This window comes from Balaenoptera borealis (assembly GCF_965194805.1).
Source record: "Balaenoptera borealis genome assembly, chromosome: 18".
NCBI lineage: Eukaryota > Metazoa > Chordata > Mammalia > Artiodactyla > Balaenopteridae > Balaenoptera > Balaenoptera borealis.
Genome location: NC_138877.1, coordinates 1,933,598 through 1,954,350, shown reverse-complemented (window position 1 = coordinate 1,954,350; position 20,753 = coordinate 1,933,598). Strand labels below are relative to the sequence as shown.

At 38.9% G+C, this 20,753-nt stretch overlaps 1 protein-coding gene across 12 annotated transcripts in view; it reads right to left on the bottom strand.

Moving 5' to 3' along the window:
- The window catches only part of IFT88 (intraflagellar transport 88), a 74,896-nt gene that overhangs the window by 52,982 nt on the left and 1,161 nt on the right, over positions 1 to 20,753 (bottom strand). For 8 of the 12 annotated variants that reach the window (XR_014236794.1, XM_082364922.1, XM_082364920.1 and 5 more), the window contains exons 2-8: positions 16,334 to 16,429; positions 12,863 to 12,925; positions 7,404 to 7,460; positions 6,224 to 6,277; positions 5,552 to 5,615; positions 4,786 to 4,855; positions 1,285 to 1,375 (exon numbers count right to left, since the gene is read on the bottom strand). Coding sequence is in view for 11 of the 12 variants with exons in the window: in XM_082364922.1 (XP_082221048.1) it covers positions 1,285 to 1,375; positions 4,786 to 4,855; positions 5,552 to 5,615; positions 6,224 to 6,277; positions 7,404 to 7,460; positions 12,863 to 12,925; positions 16,334 to 16,423 (489 nt within the window). In the remaining variant the exon portion in view is untranslated. The remainder of the gene's footprint in view (positions 1 to 1,284; positions 1,376 to 4,785; positions 4,856 to 5,551; positions 5,616 to 6,223; positions 6,278 to 7,403; positions 7,461 to 12,862; positions 12,926 to 16,333; positions 16,430 to 20,753) is intronic. The other 4 variants (XM_082364925.1, XM_082364928.1, XM_082364921.1 and 1 more) reach the window with 2 other exon arrangements.

The following is a 20,753-nucleotide window of genomic DNA, read 5'->3' as shown; positions in this document are numbered from 1 at the left end:
AAGAAGAGGAAGCACGGGGGCTAAGACCTGGAGCACACCTGCCCCCCGCCAAGGTTCTCCATCACCTCACCTCCCACCCCCTTTAGGTCTGACCATGTCCATCTACTTCCTTTTTCCTCCCAACTACTGAATCTTTGGTGTTTTAATTCAATCCCATGAGGTAGGAATTTAGGTGGATTTGTTTGGTTTCTCAGATGCTCAAAATACAGACACTGGATCATGGATAACTGATACCCAATACGACAACAGATCCTTAGTTTTGCTCAGATCTTACTCAGGATGCCAAGAACCTTTTATTGATTTCCACTGAGAGACTGACCACAGTCACATTAATTAAACATGGGATTTTCCGGGGCTTCCCTGGTGGCGCAGTGGTTGAGGATCTGCCTGCTAATGCAGGGGACACGGGTTCGAGCCCTGGTCCGGGAAGATCCCACATGCCGCGGAGCAACTAAGCCCGTGTGCCACACCTACTGAGCCTGTGCATCTGGAGCCTGTGCTCCGTAACAAGAGAGGCCGCGATAGTGAGAGGCCCGCGCACCGTAATGAAAAGTGGCCCCCGCTCGCCGCAACTAGAGAAAAAGCCCTCGCACAGAAACGAAGACCCAACACAGCCAAAAAAAATAAAAAATAAATAAATTTAAAAAAACAAAAAAAAAAAACATGGGATTTTTATTTTAGAACTAGATAAAAAAGCACAGGTTCTGTGAGCAATAAAAGTAGCTTATACTGAATCTTTCTAATGGTATTCATTGATCTGATAACTAAGTCACAGAAATTATATTTATGTGGTATGATGACCACAGTAATGTGAATAAAGCAAACTAAGAGAAAAGATTCAATTAAAAAAAAAGCAGCAGAGTTGGATTGCCAAGAAGCAAACCACGACTTTGCAGTTCACTTAGGACAAAACACTTTAGGGCAGTCAGGCTTAAATGAGAAAACAGCCCTTAGTGCTGTGTGTGGGCCATGGGCTCCACCTGCGGCAGGCTGTGCGATCCATCCAGCAGCCCACCAGGCTGCAGAATCTAGCCAACCGATGCACTGGAATTTTTTCCCCTCCTTAAATGACCGATGTGAAAAATTACAAAATCAGCCAATTGTTTTGACTTCAGAGTTTATGAAGCAGAGTTACAACTGCAGGTTCTCAAAATAGTAATTTCAGTGAAAACTCTAAGCCCAGTCCACAAAAAAATGAAAGTATTTATCTATACATGGGCTTACATAGGTACATACATATGCACACACTTCATAATCTTGAATCTTATCAGTTTATGAACTCACCAATTTTAAGTCTCCACAACTGTTAGCGATACAGCTTTCTTCTACCAACTCATTTACTTTCTTCTCTAATTGTCTTATCTTTTCTTCTGGACTGTTAAAGAAAAAAGCAAGTATATTTTGAATCATTCAACCACTAATAATACATACAAAATTTAACCTACTTTTAACATTGTCCATCATGTGCTTATAAACTTTAAGAGTAAGTCACAGATAAGACAAATATATAAGTGGCCTTAAAGAATAAATGTACCACTGTTTTTAATAACTACATTATATAATTATTCATAATAGTAAAAATAGCTAACATTTATTTAGCATAAGTGTAATTTAATTTTGAGCTAAATGCTTTACCCTAATTATGTCACTTAATCTTCATAAGAATATTTGATACAAGTACTATCATTATCTCATTTCACTGACAGGGAAACTGAGGTTTAGAAAGTTAAGTATTGGCTGTCCAGCGGTTAGGATTCCGTGCTTCCACTGCAAGGGGCACGGGTTCGATCCCTGGTCAGGGAACTGAGATCCCATAAGACACACAGGGTGGCCAAAAGAAAAAGAAAGAAAGTTAAGTACTAAGCCTGAGATCATACAGCTGGTAAGTGCCAGAGCCAGGATCTAAACACATGATAAGGTAACTCTAGGGCCACGCTGCTGCATTTCCACCCCCAAAGGAAAGCAGATTCTATGGCAAATGAAAACTTTATCTATGGTTAGAAAGACTGAAGACCCCATAAAAGAGAGAAAAATTATTTACTACCAAACAGATACCACAGAGACTTTTTCTTTGGCCATGCTGTGTGGCTTGTGGCATCTCAGTTCCCCATCCAGGGATCGAACCCGGGGCCATGGCAGTGAAAGCACCGAGTTCTAACCACTGGGCCACCAGGGAAGCCCCACTCACCACAGAGACTTCTAACAAGGTGAGGAAGTTTAAAACCCTGACTTCATTAGTAGCAAATGAAGTGTCCCCGGATCAGCCATGTTTCAAACACAACATCAGTGTTGTTTTACTACCACTTTCTTTCAATAAAACACAACACTCTGAATGTACATCACTGCCTAAATAAACTTTTACTACAAATATATCACAGTAAACATCAATTCTCTTAATTCTCTACAAATGGACTTTTAAAAAGAACACAGGAATAAATTTCACAGTATAGGTTTGTCTATAAAATCACATTCTTCAGTAAAACCTGGGATTAAGACAACATATTTTATTAGTTTATAGAGATTGCAAAATTCTAATAATAGATGGTGGCTTTCTAAAGGTTAGAAAGTTCCGAATTCAAAGTACAGAATTCTATTTTCAAGCTGTCTGAAACACTCTAATAAATGTCTTTAAATGTTGCTTACAGGTTGTTATCATTAAGCCTAAAATATCAATATAAAAACGTAACGCTAAAACTCTGTAAGAGAATTTGATGAAGACAGTGGAAATCACTACCCCGTCCCTACCAGCCGCCAGGAGAATGAACCCTGTGCAGACACTGCTGGGCGCCTCCACAGGAGCCTGCCGCCGCCCTGCGTCCCCGCACGCGGAAGCTAGGCTACAGGAGAGTCTCACCCTCCTGCCTAATGTCTGGTTCCATCAGGCACGTGTGATGAACTTCTGGCCAATGAGAAATGAAGACGCGTCTGCCTGGGGCAGATGTCTCCCGGAAAGATCCCTGCTCTTCAAAGGGGACCTAAGACTGAGCACCTTCTGACTCTAGGTTTTATCAACTGCAGCAAGGTTCTGAACTCCCACGGCCCTCCTGGAATCATGAGGATGGGCAGGCTCTGGAGAAGAGCCAAGAGAATCAGAAAGAAGCTGAACCTGGGCTTCCCTGGTGGCGCAGTGGTTGAGAGTCTGCCTGCCAATGCAGGGGACACGGGTTCGAGCCCTGGTCTGGGAAGATCCCACATGCCGCGGAGCAGCTGGGCCCGTGAGCCACAACTACTGAGCCTGCGCGTCTGGAGCCTGTGCTCCACGACAAGGGGGGCCGCGATGGTGGGAGGCCCACGCACCGCGATGAAGAGTGGCCCCCGCTTGCCACAACTGGAGAAAGCCCTTGCAGAGAAACGAAGACCCAACACAGCCATAAATAAAATAAATAAATAAATTTAAAAAAAAAAAAAAAAAAAGAAAGAAGCTGAACCAGCGTGAGGTTATTAAGCAATTAAATTAACCATCCTCCAGACCTCCTGTTATGGGAGATAATAAAACATTCTTGTTGTGTGTGTTTTTCCTGATGTTTTCAGCTGTTAGCAGCTGAAAGGATCCTAAATGACATACTTAAGATAACATGTATTTATTAGCAAACTTGCGGTCATTAACTAGGATACAAAGTAAACTGACTTTCTATAGAAGTTCCTTATTAGTCAAAAAAGGAAATTATGTAATTTATACAATAGCCCAAATACCGGTTTTAAGAATTACAATTTAAAATCATGAGCCCTGGAAGTAGACCGCCTGGGTTGAAGTCTCAGTCCTGCCGTCTACTAGCCTGACCCAGCGAGCTCTCCATGCTTCCCTCCCCCTGAACTGATGACACGAGAGCTCGGTCTTCTCGGGGACGCTTGTGCACAGCGCAGGGCACGCAGTGATCGCACAGTGAGCACTCGGTAAATGCTGGCTGCTTTCACTGTTTGTAAGATCTAATGGTGCTTAGATACCAGTAAATGTACACAGCTGAATTTACACCGTAGTTTTTTTTTTTTTTAATTACAATTGTTTTTTCTTCTTGTGATGAGAACTTTTAAGATCTATTCTCTTAACAACTTTGTATACATCTATTTATTTATTTATTTATTTATTTTTGGCTGTGTTGGGTCTTCCTTTCTGTGCGAGGGCTTTCTCTAGTTGCGGCAAGTGGGGGCCACTCCTCATTGCGGTGCGCGGGCCTCTCACCGTCACGGCCTCTCTTGTTGCGGAGCACAGGCTCCAGACGCGCAGGCTCAGTAGTTGTGGCTCACGGGCCCAGTTGCTCCGCGGCATGTGGGATCTTCCCAGACCAGGGCTCGAACCCGTGTCCCCTGCATTGGTAGGCAGACTCTCAACCACTGAGCCACCAGGGAAGCCCTACACCGTAGCTTTTTAGCTGCTCTCTAGTCAATGGCACAAAACTAAGTTAATTCTATAAAAAATTATATTTCTCAATATCAATATGACAAACTAACATACATTTTCTTAATTTTTTTCTTTGAAATATCCTTTTAAAATAAGAATATCTTATTACATGTACAACCCCATTTGGCCTTCAAGAGAATCAATATTGGCACGTATAAAAATAAGACACATCTTCAAGTCAATAATAATATTACAGTAAAACTGCATGGAACACACAGGGCTGCTTTTCTGAGACTTGATTCTTTTGCTAGTTCTGAGAACCAGGGATGACGCTTTGGTTACTATTCTGCTGACATAAACTTTTCAATATGTAAGAATTACGTACTTGAGAAGTAAAAGTTAAGAACATGCAACAACCACAGCAGAGCAGCACAGGACTTGCATACCTGTCTTCGTTCCTGGCCTCCAGGGGCGGTGCAGGGCCCCGCGACTGACCGAGGGGGTCGAACGCAGAGCCTGAGACACAGTCAAGAGTTCACGTTTAGTGCTCAATTCAGCACAACTGAAGGGATATGAAACCGCGCACATGCTATTTAATTTACCTATTTATTAAATGGAATGGACATTTTTTATGCTTTCATAAATATTTTGCATATTGAGAAACTGGTAAGATTTTTTTTTTTTTTTTTTCTGGTAAGATTTTTAACATACATAAAACCATGTAAATAAAACTGTGTGTTACCATGTAAAAACAAAAATAAATATCTCTCAGTATTTATTTCTCCCCCATAGTAAACTATCCCTATTATGAACTCTAAATGGTCAATCATGTGAGTAATAACCTGGTATTAGCCTTTTAATTTTCCATTACTGGTATAATAATCATTAATTTTTGTCACAACAATTTTATTTAAAAATTATTATTTAACTTATCATATATTTAAATACTATTTTCACCTTTAATTCTTTAGCTCTAACTCACATACAAATTTTAGATGTAGAACTCGGTACATTTTGACAGATTACATGCCAGTGTAACTACCACCTCAACTGGGAGGCAGAACATTTTCATCACCCCTTTCCTTTCTTAATGGTACCTAAAATAATCAATGGCATGTTAGACTTTATTTAATATGGTAATATATTTACACATACAAAAACATTTTAAAAATTTAAAGATGTGAAAAAATTAGTAGCTGAAATAGAACAAACCTCTCAAAGCTGCTTTGGTAAAACCAGCTGCTCTCACTGCCGTCATGGGTCTAGTAACTCCATCCTTAGGAGAACAAGCATCATTTAAAGAGCATTCTTAAATAACACCTGCCTCTTACTTGCAGAGCTGCACGACACACGTCATAATACAGCCCAGCGTGTAACACTGGTTCCGTCCCCTGCCGGCTTGCTCCGTGCTCCCACCTCCTCATGTGCCAGCCTGTCTGCACTTCACCTTTCCTCTGTCAAATTTTGATTCCTTGTGTAACTGGACTTACTCCCAGTTTGAAAAGAAAAGCACTCTTAAGGATTTTTAGGTAGTACCTTATGCAGCTTAGTAGCTGGCTACTCCCCTACTTTTGGTTGGTCTCCTATATGCCTAAGAGAGAAACCGCAGAAACTGCTGTAAATGACAGCAAAGGAAAAGTGGGTCCCAGAGTACATCCTACAAGCAAACTATCAGGCCTATGTCCATTCCCAGTGGGATTTCATTTGAGACCTGAGTAAATAAATCCAAAGAGACTTTGCCACCAAAGATTTCAAACGGTCCAAACTTTAGCCCACAGTTTAAAGAACCAGGGTCACTATATAAGTAACAACTTAAAAAAACTTTGGTAATAATATTCTAAGTCACAGGAAGGCCCAAAATGAACACCCACACAATGGAGATACCTGAATAGCCCCTGTCATTGGTCTTCCCATTGACGATGCCAGGGATGTCTTGGACTAGTAAACAAAAAACTAAGTTAAAACGATTCCAAAAAAGGCCTACATTTAATTTTATAAACCAAAGTATAAAAGTTTTCTTTATAACTTTTTTTCCTTCGTTCTATTGGCAAGTAAACCTAAACATAATTTTTTTCCATTTATCTCCCGAGGATATAGGATCAAACAATAAAACTCTAAAACAAGCATTGGCAAACAACAACCCTCAGCCTTTGTACTGGGACACAGCCGCAGCCCATTTGCCTGCACATCGTCTGTGGCTGCCTCTCTGGGAACGCTGAGCCGAGTTCCGAAGAGCCTAAACCACAGGGCCCTTCACAGAAAAGCTGGCTGTCTCCTATGCTGAAACATCACCAAAAACCAAGTTTATGAGTGATACCTGCTTTGGTTGATTAATAAACGTGTGCGTCACATGACACGCTGTTATATAACGTATAAGGCCACTTTCTTCATTCACAGGAAGGGACACTTGGAAGGCAAGTGCCCGGGACCTCTAGGTTCTAAAACCATTTTTATGACCCCTAAGAAATATTATCATAAAGACTAAGAAAAACTATTTCACCTCATTCCTCCATTTTTCTCCCATTCCTCTGTTATTTCACATAAGCTAAAATATCCAAATTGTAGGTATTTTGGGCAAGATTTAAAAGATTTTCTTTTATGGATTTTAATATAGCATCTTTCCTCCAACGATCTCAAATAAAAGCAAGACCCAATTATATGCCTCTGAAGTTTTTCTTAAATTTTATTTTTTCATGTATTAATCAGTAAGTTTTTAAAAATTATAAACATTATGTTTAAATAACATCTAACTTCACATAAGATATACGAATGGAATACACATGACACTTGGTTATATTATATAGAAAATGAAACGAAGTCAATCAACAAACACAAGGTTTACAGGTAGGAAAAGACAATAAAATATTTTGTTATATTTAAACCAAAATGACTAGAATATTCAAACCTATTAATCAACAATTTATAATGTTCATCACTAACCAAAATGGAAAATATATCCAGGTCATGGGCTGAAAGGTAGCCAAACTTATTTAGAACTAACTGCCTAAACTGAACTTATGTATGAGAAAATGCATCTTCGTATCTTCAGCTTAAGAAAACCTACCCCACATCCAGTAGCTACAGGTCTAGCAACTGCTGTGCTTGGTATTTTAGCAGTTATCTTGGGGAGGAAAAAAAACATAGTTAATAGAATTCAGATTAAGTTATATAATAGAATACTGGAAAAGAAATAGAAAGTATAGGCTCATCAATAGAGAAACATTTATATAATATTTAGAATAATTTCTTTTAAATTATTCTAAATATTAAAGAGCTCAAGTATTTTAAGTATCAGGAAGGAGACCTATTCTGGAACTCATTTTAAAGGAGAAAAGGGACTTTAGAATGACCTGAGGGGCCAATAAGACAGATGAGTCTTCACGGTCACGCCTACCATTCATTTTGCATGATTATCACTGCCAGACGCTGGGTCTAACAACAGACAGAGGATCTCAGGGAATCTGGGGTTGAATCTCAGCTCTCCCTCTACTTGCTTGTTTATTTTACCTCTTTGAACCTAAATGTTCTCATCTCTGAAATAAAGATACAAAGTATGTTGATCACAAAGTTGTAACTGGAATCAAACAGGACCACAGAGGTGAGAAAGTATGCTAAACAGGTTAGCTGTTGGGCATCTTTGTTTAAGTATTTGATTAAAACATCATTCTTAGAGGAGTTCTACTTCTGGCTTGACGGACCGCTGTTTTAAACATCTCTCCCTCTAAGAACAACTAAGGCAGCTGGGGACAAAAATATTTTTGCAAAAAATCAGTTTAGATACATTAAAGAACCATCAAGGCCATGAGGAATTACAAGGCCTCAAGCTGAGGAACAGAAGGGAAGACTGAGGGCTGAGCTGCGTCTGGGCTGCTCTTCTCCCCGGGGTGTCTGTTAATGCGGAAGGCCAGGCCGCAAGGCTGAACAGAGCTTTTTACAGAAGACAGGGCTGAAGACATAAACCCTGGAGCTGGGCCTGCTGAGGTGGCAGCCCTGGGAATCCTCCAGTATTCAGACTTGACTGACCTCCAAAGGCTACACTCAGACTGGAAGGGAAATCAGAAGGACACCAGCCCTTTTAAGACCTGAGCCCAATTTAGAATCATCTCAAACTCAACTGGCTTGAGGTGATTCAGGATTCCTTGCATCTCTGAGGCCATAAGCAAAAGTAAATTCTCTCTAGTAAAAGATACCTGTCCTGATAAGGCAGCCACTACCCACATGTGGCTGTTGAGCATGTGAAATGTGGCTCAGGCAATAGGATCTGGATTTTAAAACTTTACTTACTTTTAAATGATTTAAATATAGTCACATGTGGCTAGTGGCTATCACACTAGACAGCACAGACATACAGCCTTAAATTATCTCTAAAAATCTTCATTTACAATGCCTGGCATTCAATTAAAAACAACCAGACACATAGGAGCAAGACTACCTAACCAAAACCAAGAGAAATAAATGGAAAGACAGGCAGAAGGGGAAACATGCGATGGAAACGTCAGACACAGGCTTTAACACAACTATGGTCAATATGTTCAGCGAATTAAAAGACAAGATGACAATTTCAGTAGAGAACTAAAAACTATAAAAAATGGATAAATGGAAATTCTAGAACTGAAAACTGAAAATAACGTAAAATTCTGGCATTGTCCAGAAAGTAGTAAAATACTAAATTATACTAGACTTTGATAAGTTAAAGATGAGTATTGTAATCTTTACAAAAACACTAAAAAATGGCTAAAGAATGTAAGCTCCCAAGATAACAGAGGGAGAAATGGAATAATAAAAAATAATCAAACAAAACAAGATAAGAAAGGAGAGAAAATGAAACATGAAAAAGGCAGGAAAAAACAAAAAGCAAATACTAAGGCAACAAATTTAAACCAAATCAGTAATTTCATTAAGTGTAAATAGACTAAAAGAAGGAGATTATCTGACAATATTAAAACAAAAACAAAAAACCCAGAGCTCTATTCATGCTGCTAATAAGAAATACATCTTAAATATATAGATATGAGAATACTGGAAGCAAAAAGATGGGAAAGACATACAATGTAAACACTAGACAAAAGAGAGCTTGAGTAGCTCTAGCAATATACTAATATTTGACAAAACAGACAAACAGCATTACTAGAGACAGGACATTTTATAACAATAAAAGGGTAAATTTAACACAAAAATATAACAATTCTAAATGTCTTTCCTCCAAATATATAAATCAAAAACCTAAAAAAAAGAAAGAAAACCACAATCACAGTGTAAGATTTGACCATTTTTCTCATTAATAGAACTATAGTTCCCCCTCCCCCCAAAAAATCAGTAAAAATATAGAAAATTTGAACAAAACCATTACCAAACTTGACCTAATTGACAGATAACAGGTCTTGGAAAAACATGAAAAGGAAGGATGTGGGTCTCAGCAATATTTTTCTGTGAGAACAAATTGAAGGAAAGAGACCATTTTTCTTTTTAACTACTCACTAATGACTAGATCCGTTCTTCTGGGTTTTATTTTTGGCACTGGACTCATCTCTTAGGTGGACTGGATCCTATGTTGTCGCCTTTCTTCACCTTGCACCCTCACCACAGTGCCTTTCCTCACAGATCTCAAGGGCAATCTGAACTGTGCACATCCTTAAATATTCAACTGTAAACCTATCTTCTAAGCAGCCTCTTCTGATTGTCCCAACTAGTGATAAAAAACTGATCTTTGTGGTCCCATAGCAATTTATACTCTTTTTCCAGCACATAATACATTATGCCTTGTAATTTCTATTTCTGTCCCTTTTATTCTCCTCCTTAGGTTCCTCTGGAGCTAGCTGCAATTTTGTCCCTCTTGAGTGAGCCCAGTCCCTTTCATATAACATTTGCACAATTTTTTCCCCTTTAATATAGTAAGTAGGGTGTGATGAAAATATCATTCAAGGCGGCTGGAGACCTGAGCTCTGTCCTGGTTATAGGTAAGTGCGAGACCTCGCCTCCCCAGGCTTGTTTTCCTCAGCATAACGTGAGGATCTCTGAAGTCATTTCTAAATATCGATGAAGGGCCAGCCTGGAGACATTACCACCTGTCTGACACCCAGAATCACTAAACTGAAGACAATGTTTGCTTATTTACTAAGTCATGTGATAAAGATCTGTGGAGGACCCACAGCAGGCAAAGAAAGAACAATAAGACAGTCTGCCTCCTCAAAAAGCTTACGGCCTTGTCATTAGCCAAGTGCAAGAACTTGACCTACAATTTTCTTTCCATAATGAAGGTAAACTCAAAATTAAAATATAGCTTGTGGAATGTGTAGTCAAGAATTGACTTCACCCTAAGACAGGTCTGGCTTTGCCCTTTGCTACTGGGAGGAGATCTGCAAGCCCCTGGAATGTCCTGCCTGACACACCCCTGTTTGCCTGGGGGCTTTGGCCACCAGACAGTCTAAACTCCAGACTTATGAGCCTGAACCTCCAGGAGGGGCTGGAGAGTAACGGGCAGCCATGAGGACAGTATGTGACGGAGCTCCATGAAAACTCTGGACACCAGAGTGGTGGGAGGGCTTCCTTGCTGGCAATCCTCCCAAGTACCGCCACCACTCAGAGTGGCTGGGAGGTTAGTGCCACCCAGAGCTCCACAGGGAAAGGATGACCACAAGCCCCACGTTTGGACCGCCCGAGACTGTGCCCCGTGTCTCTCTTCTCTGGGCAGATTTAACCTGTATCCTTCCCCTGTAATAAACTGTAAGCATACCAGCTTTCAGCGAGTTCTGCGAGTCCTTTCAGAAAAGGACCGGCGCTGAAGGTGGTTTTGCAACTGGTGTCAGAAGTGAGGACAGGGGCTTCCCCAGTGGCGCAGTGGTTAAGAATCCGCCTGCCAATGCAGGGGACATGGGCTCGAGCCCTGGTCTGGGAAGATCCCACATGCCGCGGAGCGACTAGGCCCGTGAGCCACAACTGAGCCTGCGCTCTAGAGCCCGTGAGCCACAACTACTGAGTCCACATGCCACGACTACTGAAGCCCACGAGCCTAGAGCCCGTGCTCCGCAACAAGAGAAGCCACCGCAATGAGAAGCCCACGCACTACAACGAAGAGTAGCTCCCGCTTGCCCCAACTAGAGAAAGCCCGCGTGCAGCAACGAAGACCCAACGCAGCCAAAAAAATAAATAAATAAAAATAATAAATAAATAAAATAAATAAATAAAAAAATAAATAAATAAAAAAATTTATTTTAAATAAATAAATATATTTTTTTAAAAAAAAGGTCAAATGATCTTCAACAAGGGTGCCAAGACCATACAATGTGGAAAGGTCAGTCTCTCCCAAATGGTGCTGGGAAAACTGGATATCCACACAAAAGAATGAAATCAGACCCTTAATCTTGTATCACATACAAAAATGAACTCAAAATGGATTAAAGGCCCAAACGTAAAAAGACCTAAAACTATAAAACTCCTAGAAAAAAAACATAGGGGAAAATTCCATGGCATTGGACTTAGTAATGATTTCTTAGCTATAACACCAAAAAGCACAGGCAACAAAAGCAAAAACAGACCAATGGGACTACATCAAATATAAAAACTTTTGTGTGTCAAAGAACCCGATCAACAGAATTTAAGAAAAGCAACCTATAGAATGGGAGAAAATATCTGCAAAGCATATACCCAATAAAGAATTCCTACAACTCAACAACAAAAAAATCAAATAACCCAGTTAAAAAATGGGCAAAGTACTTGTACAGACATTTCTTCAAAGATGATATACAAATGGCCAAAGACCATATGAAAAGATAGTCAACATCACTAATCATCAGAGAAATGCAAATCAAAACCACAATGAGAATCACCTCATACCCATTAAAGTTGCTACTATCAAAAAAATAGAAAATAACAAGTGTTAGTGAAGGTGTAGAGAAACTGGAACCCTTGTGCACTGTTGGTGGGATTGTAAAATGGTGTAACCACTATGGAAAACAGTATGGAGGTTCCCCCAATAATTAAACATAGAACTACCATATGATCCAGCAATCCCACTTCTGGGTATATATCCAAAGAATTGAAAACAGGGTCTCAAGATATTTGCACACCCATGTTCATAGCAGCACTATTCACAACAGCCAAGAGGTGGAAGCAACCCAAGTGTCCATGGAACAAAATGTGGTCCATCCATACAATGGAATGTTATTCAGCCTTAAAAAGAGAGGAGATCCTGACACAGGCTATACCGTGGATGAACCTTGAGGACATTATGCTACATGAAATAAGCCAGTCACAAAAGGACAAAAACTGTATGATTCCACTTATACGTGGTACCTAGAATAGTCAAACTCATAAAGACAGTAGAATGGTGGGGGCCAGGGGCTGGCGGAGGGAGATGGGGGCTGTTGTTTAATGGGGACAGAGTTTCAGTTTGGGAAGACAGAGAGTTCCAGGGATCTGTTTCACAACAATGGGAATTAATTTAACACTACCAACGTGTACATTTAAGAACAGTTAATATGGTAAATTATGTGTTTTTTACCACAATAAAAAAAATTCACTTACTGGAGGTCTTCTGCCGTGACTAGTTCTCACAGCTTGCTGAAAAGCTGTGTCATTCTCCAATTCCTAAAATGAAAAGGCAAACTTAACATTCAACATGAAGTGACAATTTTTTAAAATGTTTAACCTCGACTGTTTGGTGTTCACGATCCTCTATAATCCATCTTCCTCCCTCTGCTGACATCCAGGTAGGGTAGGGCTCAAGGACTCCTGTCCTCAAATCCCCCTTCACACTACAAAATGCCAAAGCCCCTTCCCCCCTTAGGGAGAGGAGTACTGACAATGTCAGTCAAGTTTAAGGCCATTTCACTGGCTACTGTTTAAATGGGTGCTATCAACACACGTGGTTAAAAGATCAAGTCTGCAAGGATATGGCCTTTCTTATGTTTCTCTTTTCCAAGCAGCTGGAGCGGTAGGAACAGAGAATCCCCCCCATCCTTTTTCCCTCTCTCCCTCCCCTCTCTTCTTCCATATTCTGGACCATGGCTAGGAGCCTTACCTGAGAAAACCTTAGGACAGAAAAGGCTGTATCCTCTCCCAGAAATGGAGCAAACACTTGCTCTGGTTTCATCTCCGCTTGCCCAACTGAAAATGGCTTTTCATCTCACGGAGAGGTAAAGTCTGAGATTCAGACTAGAGCCAGGCTAGGCTCCACCGGGTCCAACCTGTGATGCCACTTGGAACCAAAGCCTCCGTTGAAATAAAACGTTACTATGCTTTGCTGATTCCTGACCTATGCTCACATTCTCCCTGAGGAATCTGAGGAAAGTAACATTAGTCAAGTGCAAGATACCAGTGTTTCCGAGTTTTCTGGACAAAATGCCATTGTAGCCTCTCTCAAAAGCACCAAGCCTCTCCAACTGCCAGTCTAAGCAGCCTTTGTCCCCTGTCCCTTCAGCAGCACAAGTTCGGCTCCAGCCCTCTATACATCTATGCTCAGTACTCACACTCACCTCTGATTTACTGCAATCTACTTCCCACAGAAACAAACTTGCTGATTATTAAAAAACAAACACAAACAATACACAAAAAATGGAGTCGATATCAATTAACTTTTTAAAACCTTGGAGACAATTAAAGTAAAATGTTTGTATAACCAGGATGCTAATACAATGTACTTTAAATGTGATTATGTACAAGGATTCTTCTTTAATTTTCCTTCAAAATAATCTTCATAACCTTCCATATCAACTACATAAAATGAAGTAAGTACACAAGTCTCAGCCATAGAAACCAGGCAACTTTCACACGAAGTACAAAGCCACGGGCTGCCTTTGAAATAATTATACTACCTTGGCACATCTTTTAGGAAAAGCCTTCCAGTATTCCTAAATTATTAGTAAAATTTGATTAATCAGCTCGGCGAAGTCTCAATGACAAACTAAAAATTGACAACAAATTCTCCAATTACAAATACCAAATCAACACAACTTTTGTCATTTTTTCCTTTGTTCATGATTTGATTAACAATTTGCATAATCTATGAACACCTTAGGAACTGTTTCAAGTCATTCAGTTATATATTAATTACTCCAATTAATTAAAATAAAAGAAAACCATGGGTAAACCAAATTTTTTATTTTACTGTGTGATTTATTTTTGTGTATGATATTCCGAATATTTGCTTCAAGTTAAATAATGAAGCCACACTGTGATGACCTGAAGAGTTAGGAAGTTTCTCTGATGTTTTCAAGAATGATCATGATGATATATTAATTCCACTTGTGGGACTCTACCCAAGGAAATGTTTGATCACAATAGAGAAAATTATTTATGCATAAAATTACTCATTGTGCTATTGTTATTAATAGGGGCAGAAAACTATATAAATAATTATCCTATAGTCAGAAAATAATCAACTGTATATAGTCGGTATTATGCAGCCATTAAAATTATATTTAAATTTTTAGTACCATGAAACTTTGCTTATGATGCAGCCGAATGTAAATAAGCAAACAGAAAAGTAAACATTAGTTCAATTCCAAACACGCTAAAAGAAAATTGTATGTGTATGCATGAAGGAAAGACAAAAGCAACAAAATGTTAACCGTACTCATTTCTGACTGCTGGTATTATGGGTAATTTTGTTTTTCAACAATGAGCACATATTTTTTTTTTATACATATAACTTTTACGACTGGGAGAAAGGGGGAGATTCAATGGTTTTCATAATTTATACTAGCTTAGGAAAATGCCCATGCTTTAATACAAATTTTTAAAAACTAGTCTATGTAATCATATCCGTGTATGTATAAGTGTTTGTATACAGGGAGGGAAAAACCTGAATATATTAAAAGACACGGGAATACAGCAAAACATTGGGTGATATGTGTAATACAGGTGATCTTCAGGTAACAGTATTCATGTCATTTTATTTTTTTCTCCCATCTTATGTATTTTTCAAATTTTCTATGATGAGCAGTATCTCCTAGATTTTTATTTCATATAGAGTAAGTGAATGATTTCTATTTTATTTTCTTGCTTTCTCTCTAGGTCTCAAATTCACAGGCAAACATTTTTCTCCAGAGGAAAAAACAATTCAAAAATGACTGAAAGCCATATGAAAAACTCTAGAATGAGATTTCCTAAATTAGTTTAAAGTCCTCTAAATGCTAATATTTGATTCCTAAATACTAGCAAGTAAATTAACGCCCACATCCTTCATCCTTACTTTCTTTCACATGCTAATTCAAGATAACTTTATAAAGAGTTTTCTTTGGTTTTTGTCTTTTACAATTTGGAAACTATAACTCTCACAATAATGTAAACAGATTTAAAATATTCAAGTATTTGTCTTAGTAACAATTTCATCCTGTAATTACTATACTACTAAATATTAAGCAGATATAGGTTTGTTGACATAAGCGAATATTCATAAAAGGGAAAAAGCAGGTGACAAAACAGTACACAATGATACCATTTTATCCAAAAACATATACAGTATACATATACACATACATATGTGCATAGGGAAACATTTAGCGTTAAGCACTGTGAGTTAGTTAATGTTTATCTCTGGGTGGTGACAGTTTCTATGATTTTAATTTTTCTTTATATTTATTTCTATTCTCTAATTTTTCTATAAAATACTTGTATAATTTAATTCAAAGAAGAAAAATAACTATATGACATTTCAAATTTAGAACATTAAAAAAACTGATTTTAGGTACTTCAAGTGATCTAAGTCTTGTAACTTACATATTCAGATAATTAGTACAGAAGAATACAAGTATATAATTGATCCTAATTCTTTTCCATAAACTTTTTCACATCTTTATGCTGCTATTATTACTATTGGTAGAAGTTAGTACAGTCTTCAGTAATAGCACTTTTCTAGGCTTTTAATCAACTTACTTAATCTAAAGCATGATAAAGCAGAACCCTCAAATCCAAAATTTTCATGAACCAGCTGGTTAGCAAAGACCAATGTAAAAAAAAAAAAAAAAAAAAAAACACAAATTTTTTTTTTTTTACCTCGGTATCATAGGTTGGATTGTAGTCATTATAACCAGAATAAAGATCATCTTCATCTGTCTCTGGGGCCAGGTGTACATTTTGCATCATTTGTACCTATGAAAAATCACTGCTGTAAATGTATTCTTGGAATAAGAAATAATTGTTAATTGAAATAAAGTATAACTATTTAACAACCTTCCTGGTCAAATTTATCTCTACATGTGTTTATGGCTTAAACTTTTTTTCAGGTCAAATTCTTAAAACTAGGCATCAAAACAGACACAAAGGTCAATGGAACAGAACAGAGACCCCAAAAAACCCATGCATATATGGTCAACTGATTTATGACAAAGGAGCCAAGAATATACAATGGGGAAAGGACAGCCTCTTCAATAAATGGTGTTGGGAAAACTGGACGGCCACATACAAAAAATAAATCTGGGCCCCTACCTTACACCATAAACAAAAATCAACTCAAAATGGATTAAGGACCTGAAACCATAAACTCCTAGAAGTAAACATAAACAGTAAGTGCCTTGACATCGGTCTTGGTGATTTTTTTTTTTGGATTTGACACCAAAAGCAATGGCAACAAAACTAAAAATAGATAAGTGGGACTATATCAAACTTAAAAGTTTCTGCACAGCAAATGAAACCATCAACAAAATGAAAAGGCAACCTACTGAATATCTGCAAATCATATATCTGATGAGGGGTTAATATCCAAAATATACAAAGAACTCATGCAACTCAACAACAACAACAAAAACTCGATTAAAAAATGGGCAGAGGGGGGACGTCCCCGGTGGCGCAGTGGTTGAGAATCTGCCTGCCAATGCAGGGGACACAGGTTCGAGCCCTGGTCTGGGAAGATCCCACATGCCACGGAGCAACTGGGCCCGTGAGCCACAATTACTGAGCCTGCGCGTCTGGAGTCTGTGCTCCGCAACAAGAGAGGCCGCGATAGTGAGAGGCCCACGCACCGCGATGAAGAGTGGCCCCTGCTTGCCACAACTAGAGAAAGCCCTCGCACAGAAACGAAGACCCAACACAGCCATAAATAAAATAAAATTAAAAAAAAAAAAATTCACCTATGCTGACTCCTGTCCCTTCCCTTCTTTAAAAAAAAAAAAAGGACAGAGGGGACCTCCCTGGTGGCGCAGTAGTTTAGAATCTGCCTGCCAATGCAGGGGACACAGGTTCGATCCCTGGTCCAGGAAGATAGATCCCACATGCCTCAGAACAACTAAGCTCGTGCGCCACAACTACTGAGCCTGTGCTCAAGAGCCCACGAGCCACAACTACTGAAGCCCGCGCGCCTAGAGCCCGTGCTCCGCAACAAGAGAAGCCACCGCAATGAGAAGCCTGCACACCGCGACGAAGAGTAGCCCCCGCTCGCCGCAACTAGAGAAACCCCACGTGCAGCAACGAAGACCCAACGCAGCCAAAAATAAAACTAATTAAAAAAACTAGGTGTCAAAACATTCATTCATTGCACTTGTTTCACATTTATTCCACACCCACTACATTAAAAGGACAGTGATAGACACAGCTGATTGTACTGATTTTCAAGGAGCTTAGTATCAAGTGAAGAAAGGTATATAATAGTCAATTATAATGCAAGGCAGAAATCACGAACACCTACCATAGGGCTAAATTAAAGAGACCAACAACACAAAATGTCAGCAAGCACATGGAGCAATCAGAATACTCATATGTTGTTTAGTGGTAGTGTAAAATGGTACAACTTAAGGAAAAAATCTGGCAGTCTCATGAAATTAACATATATCTCTTATGACCCAGCAATTCCACTCCAAAGTATTTACCCAAGAGAAATGAAAACATATGTCTATAAAAAGATTTAAGTGTATTTACAGGAGCTTTATTCACAATATCCAAAAATTGGAAACAGACCATACCCATCAATAGAATGGATAAGCAAAAGGTGGCATATTTAATGCAATGAAGTACTACTCAGCAATAAAAAACAGTGCACTGATGACATTTGTAACAATACATAAAAATCTCAGTTATGCTGAGCGAAAGAAGCCTCACACAAAACAGTACCTAATGTATGTTTCAAGTCCTAGAACAGGCAAAACCATGGCAGAAAACAATCAGAACACTAGTTGCTTCTTAGAGGTGGGGGGTAGGGACTGAATGAAAAGGGCATGACAGAATTTTCTGAAGTGATAAATGTTCTATATCTTGACAGGTGATTTGGTTACACAGGTGTACGCATTTGCAAAAACTCAGTAAACGCGTACTTGAGATTTCTGCTTTTTACTGTTTGTAAATTTTTTCTTGAAAGAAAAATCTATAAACAAATACTGAACTATAATTAATATACATACTCAAATATTTAAGGGCAAACAGTATCTGTAATTTAGTTTGAAATGCGTAAAAATAAGATGGATAAAAGGATTGCTAAGTGATAAAGCGAGTACAAAAAATTGTTAATGGTATAATCTATGTAGCAGGTATGATGTTCACTGAAAAATTCTTTTAAAATTTGCTGTAGAGGGCTTCCCTGGTGGCGCAGTGGTTGAGAATCTGCCTGCCAATGCAGAGGACACGGGTTCGAGCCCTGGTCTGGGAAGATCCCACATGCCGCGGAGCAACTGGGCCCGTGCGCCACAATTACTGAGCCTGCGAGTCTGGAGCCTGTGCTCCGCAACAAGAGAGGCCGCGATAATGAGAGGCCCGCGCACCGCGATGAAGAATGGCCCCCACTTGCCGCAACTAGAGAAAGCCCTCGCACAGAAACGAAGACCCAACACAGCCATAAAAATAAATAAATAAATAAACCCAAAGTTTAAAAAAAAAAAAAAAAATTTGATGTAGATTTGCAGAGTAAATTTTCATAATAAAATGTGAAAAAAGTACAAAACAAGATGAAATAGATGTCAAAGCAAAGTAAAATAGAAGCATGGGAGAAATGTAATTATTGTGTACATATACTATAAATGTCGTAATTACTAGAGAACTGGGGAAGAATTCCCAGAAGACGACTCATTCAAATTGAGTCAATATTTTTGGCAATTTGGGAAGGGGGTTGTCTAGTTACCCAAGAAATGTAGTACTGAATTACTCTGTGTATCTCAAAATACATATTATCTTTAAAGCTTGTACAATATTGTGTCAGTAAATTCCTACAAAAGTTTCAGCTTAATCTTATTGCTCAGTAAAATGCCAAATATATGTGGCTACTCATAAACTTTTAACATTACTTTAATAATAAAATTATTAATCTTTTGATATAATTCACATACCATAAAATTTACCCTTTAAGTACCATTCAGTGGTTTTTAGTATATTCACAACGTTGTGCAGCCATCACCGCTATCCAATTCCAGAACATTTCATCACCCCATGAAGAACCCTGGGGCCCTTTAGCAGTCACTCTCCATTTCTCCCTCCTCCTGTCTCAGAGGATTTGCCGATTCTGGACATTCCACATAAAAGGAATCATCCAATATGTGGCCTTTTGTGTCTGGCTTCTTTCACTTAGCATTTTTTCAAGGGTCATCCACAGTATAGCATGTATCAGTACTTTATTCCTTTTTATGGCTGAATAATATTCCATCATAAGGATATACAACATTTTGTCTATTAGTTAATGGACATTTGGATTGTTTCCACTTTTGACTACTATGAGTAGCTACTGCAAGACTTCCCGGGTGGTCCAGTGGTTAAGAATCCACCTTTCAATGCCGGGGACCTGGGTTCGATCCCTGGTGAGGGAACTAAGATCCCTTTTGCCACAGGGCAACTAAGCCCGTGTGCTGCAACTACAAACCACGCAAGCCACAACTAGAGATCCCACGCGCCACAACGAAGATCCTGCACGTCACAACTAAAGATCCTGCATGCCACAACTAAGACCTGACACAGCCAAAAAATAAAAGTAAATAAATATTTTTTTTAAAAACTACTGCACTATGGGGAATTCTCTGGCGGTCCAGTGGTTAGGACTCAGTGCTTGGCAGAGCCAAAAAAGAAAAAAGAATCCCTTATATGTTCTTGATACTAGACCTTGTCAGATAAATGACTATCAACTATTTTCTCCCATTCTGTGCACTCTTTCTACCTCTCGACAGTGTCCTTGGAAGCACAAAGGTTTTTAATTTTGATGATGCACACATATATTTTTCTTTGGTTGTTTGTGCTTTGGGTGTTACAGCTAAAAAACCACTGCCTAATCCAAGGTCAAGAAGATTTACACCTGTTTTCTTCTAAGAGTTTTATGGCTTTAGCTCTTAGATTTAGGTCTTGAGAGTTAATTTCTCATTACTTTTTGGAGATGAAAATTCACTATGAGAGCAAGTGTCAATCATATAGAAATGTTCATTCCAAAATAACCCCCCAAAATATTGTCAGTGGTAGAAGACATACAAAATATTTTAACTTAAAAGTTTTAAGTCAGGTAATGGGACAC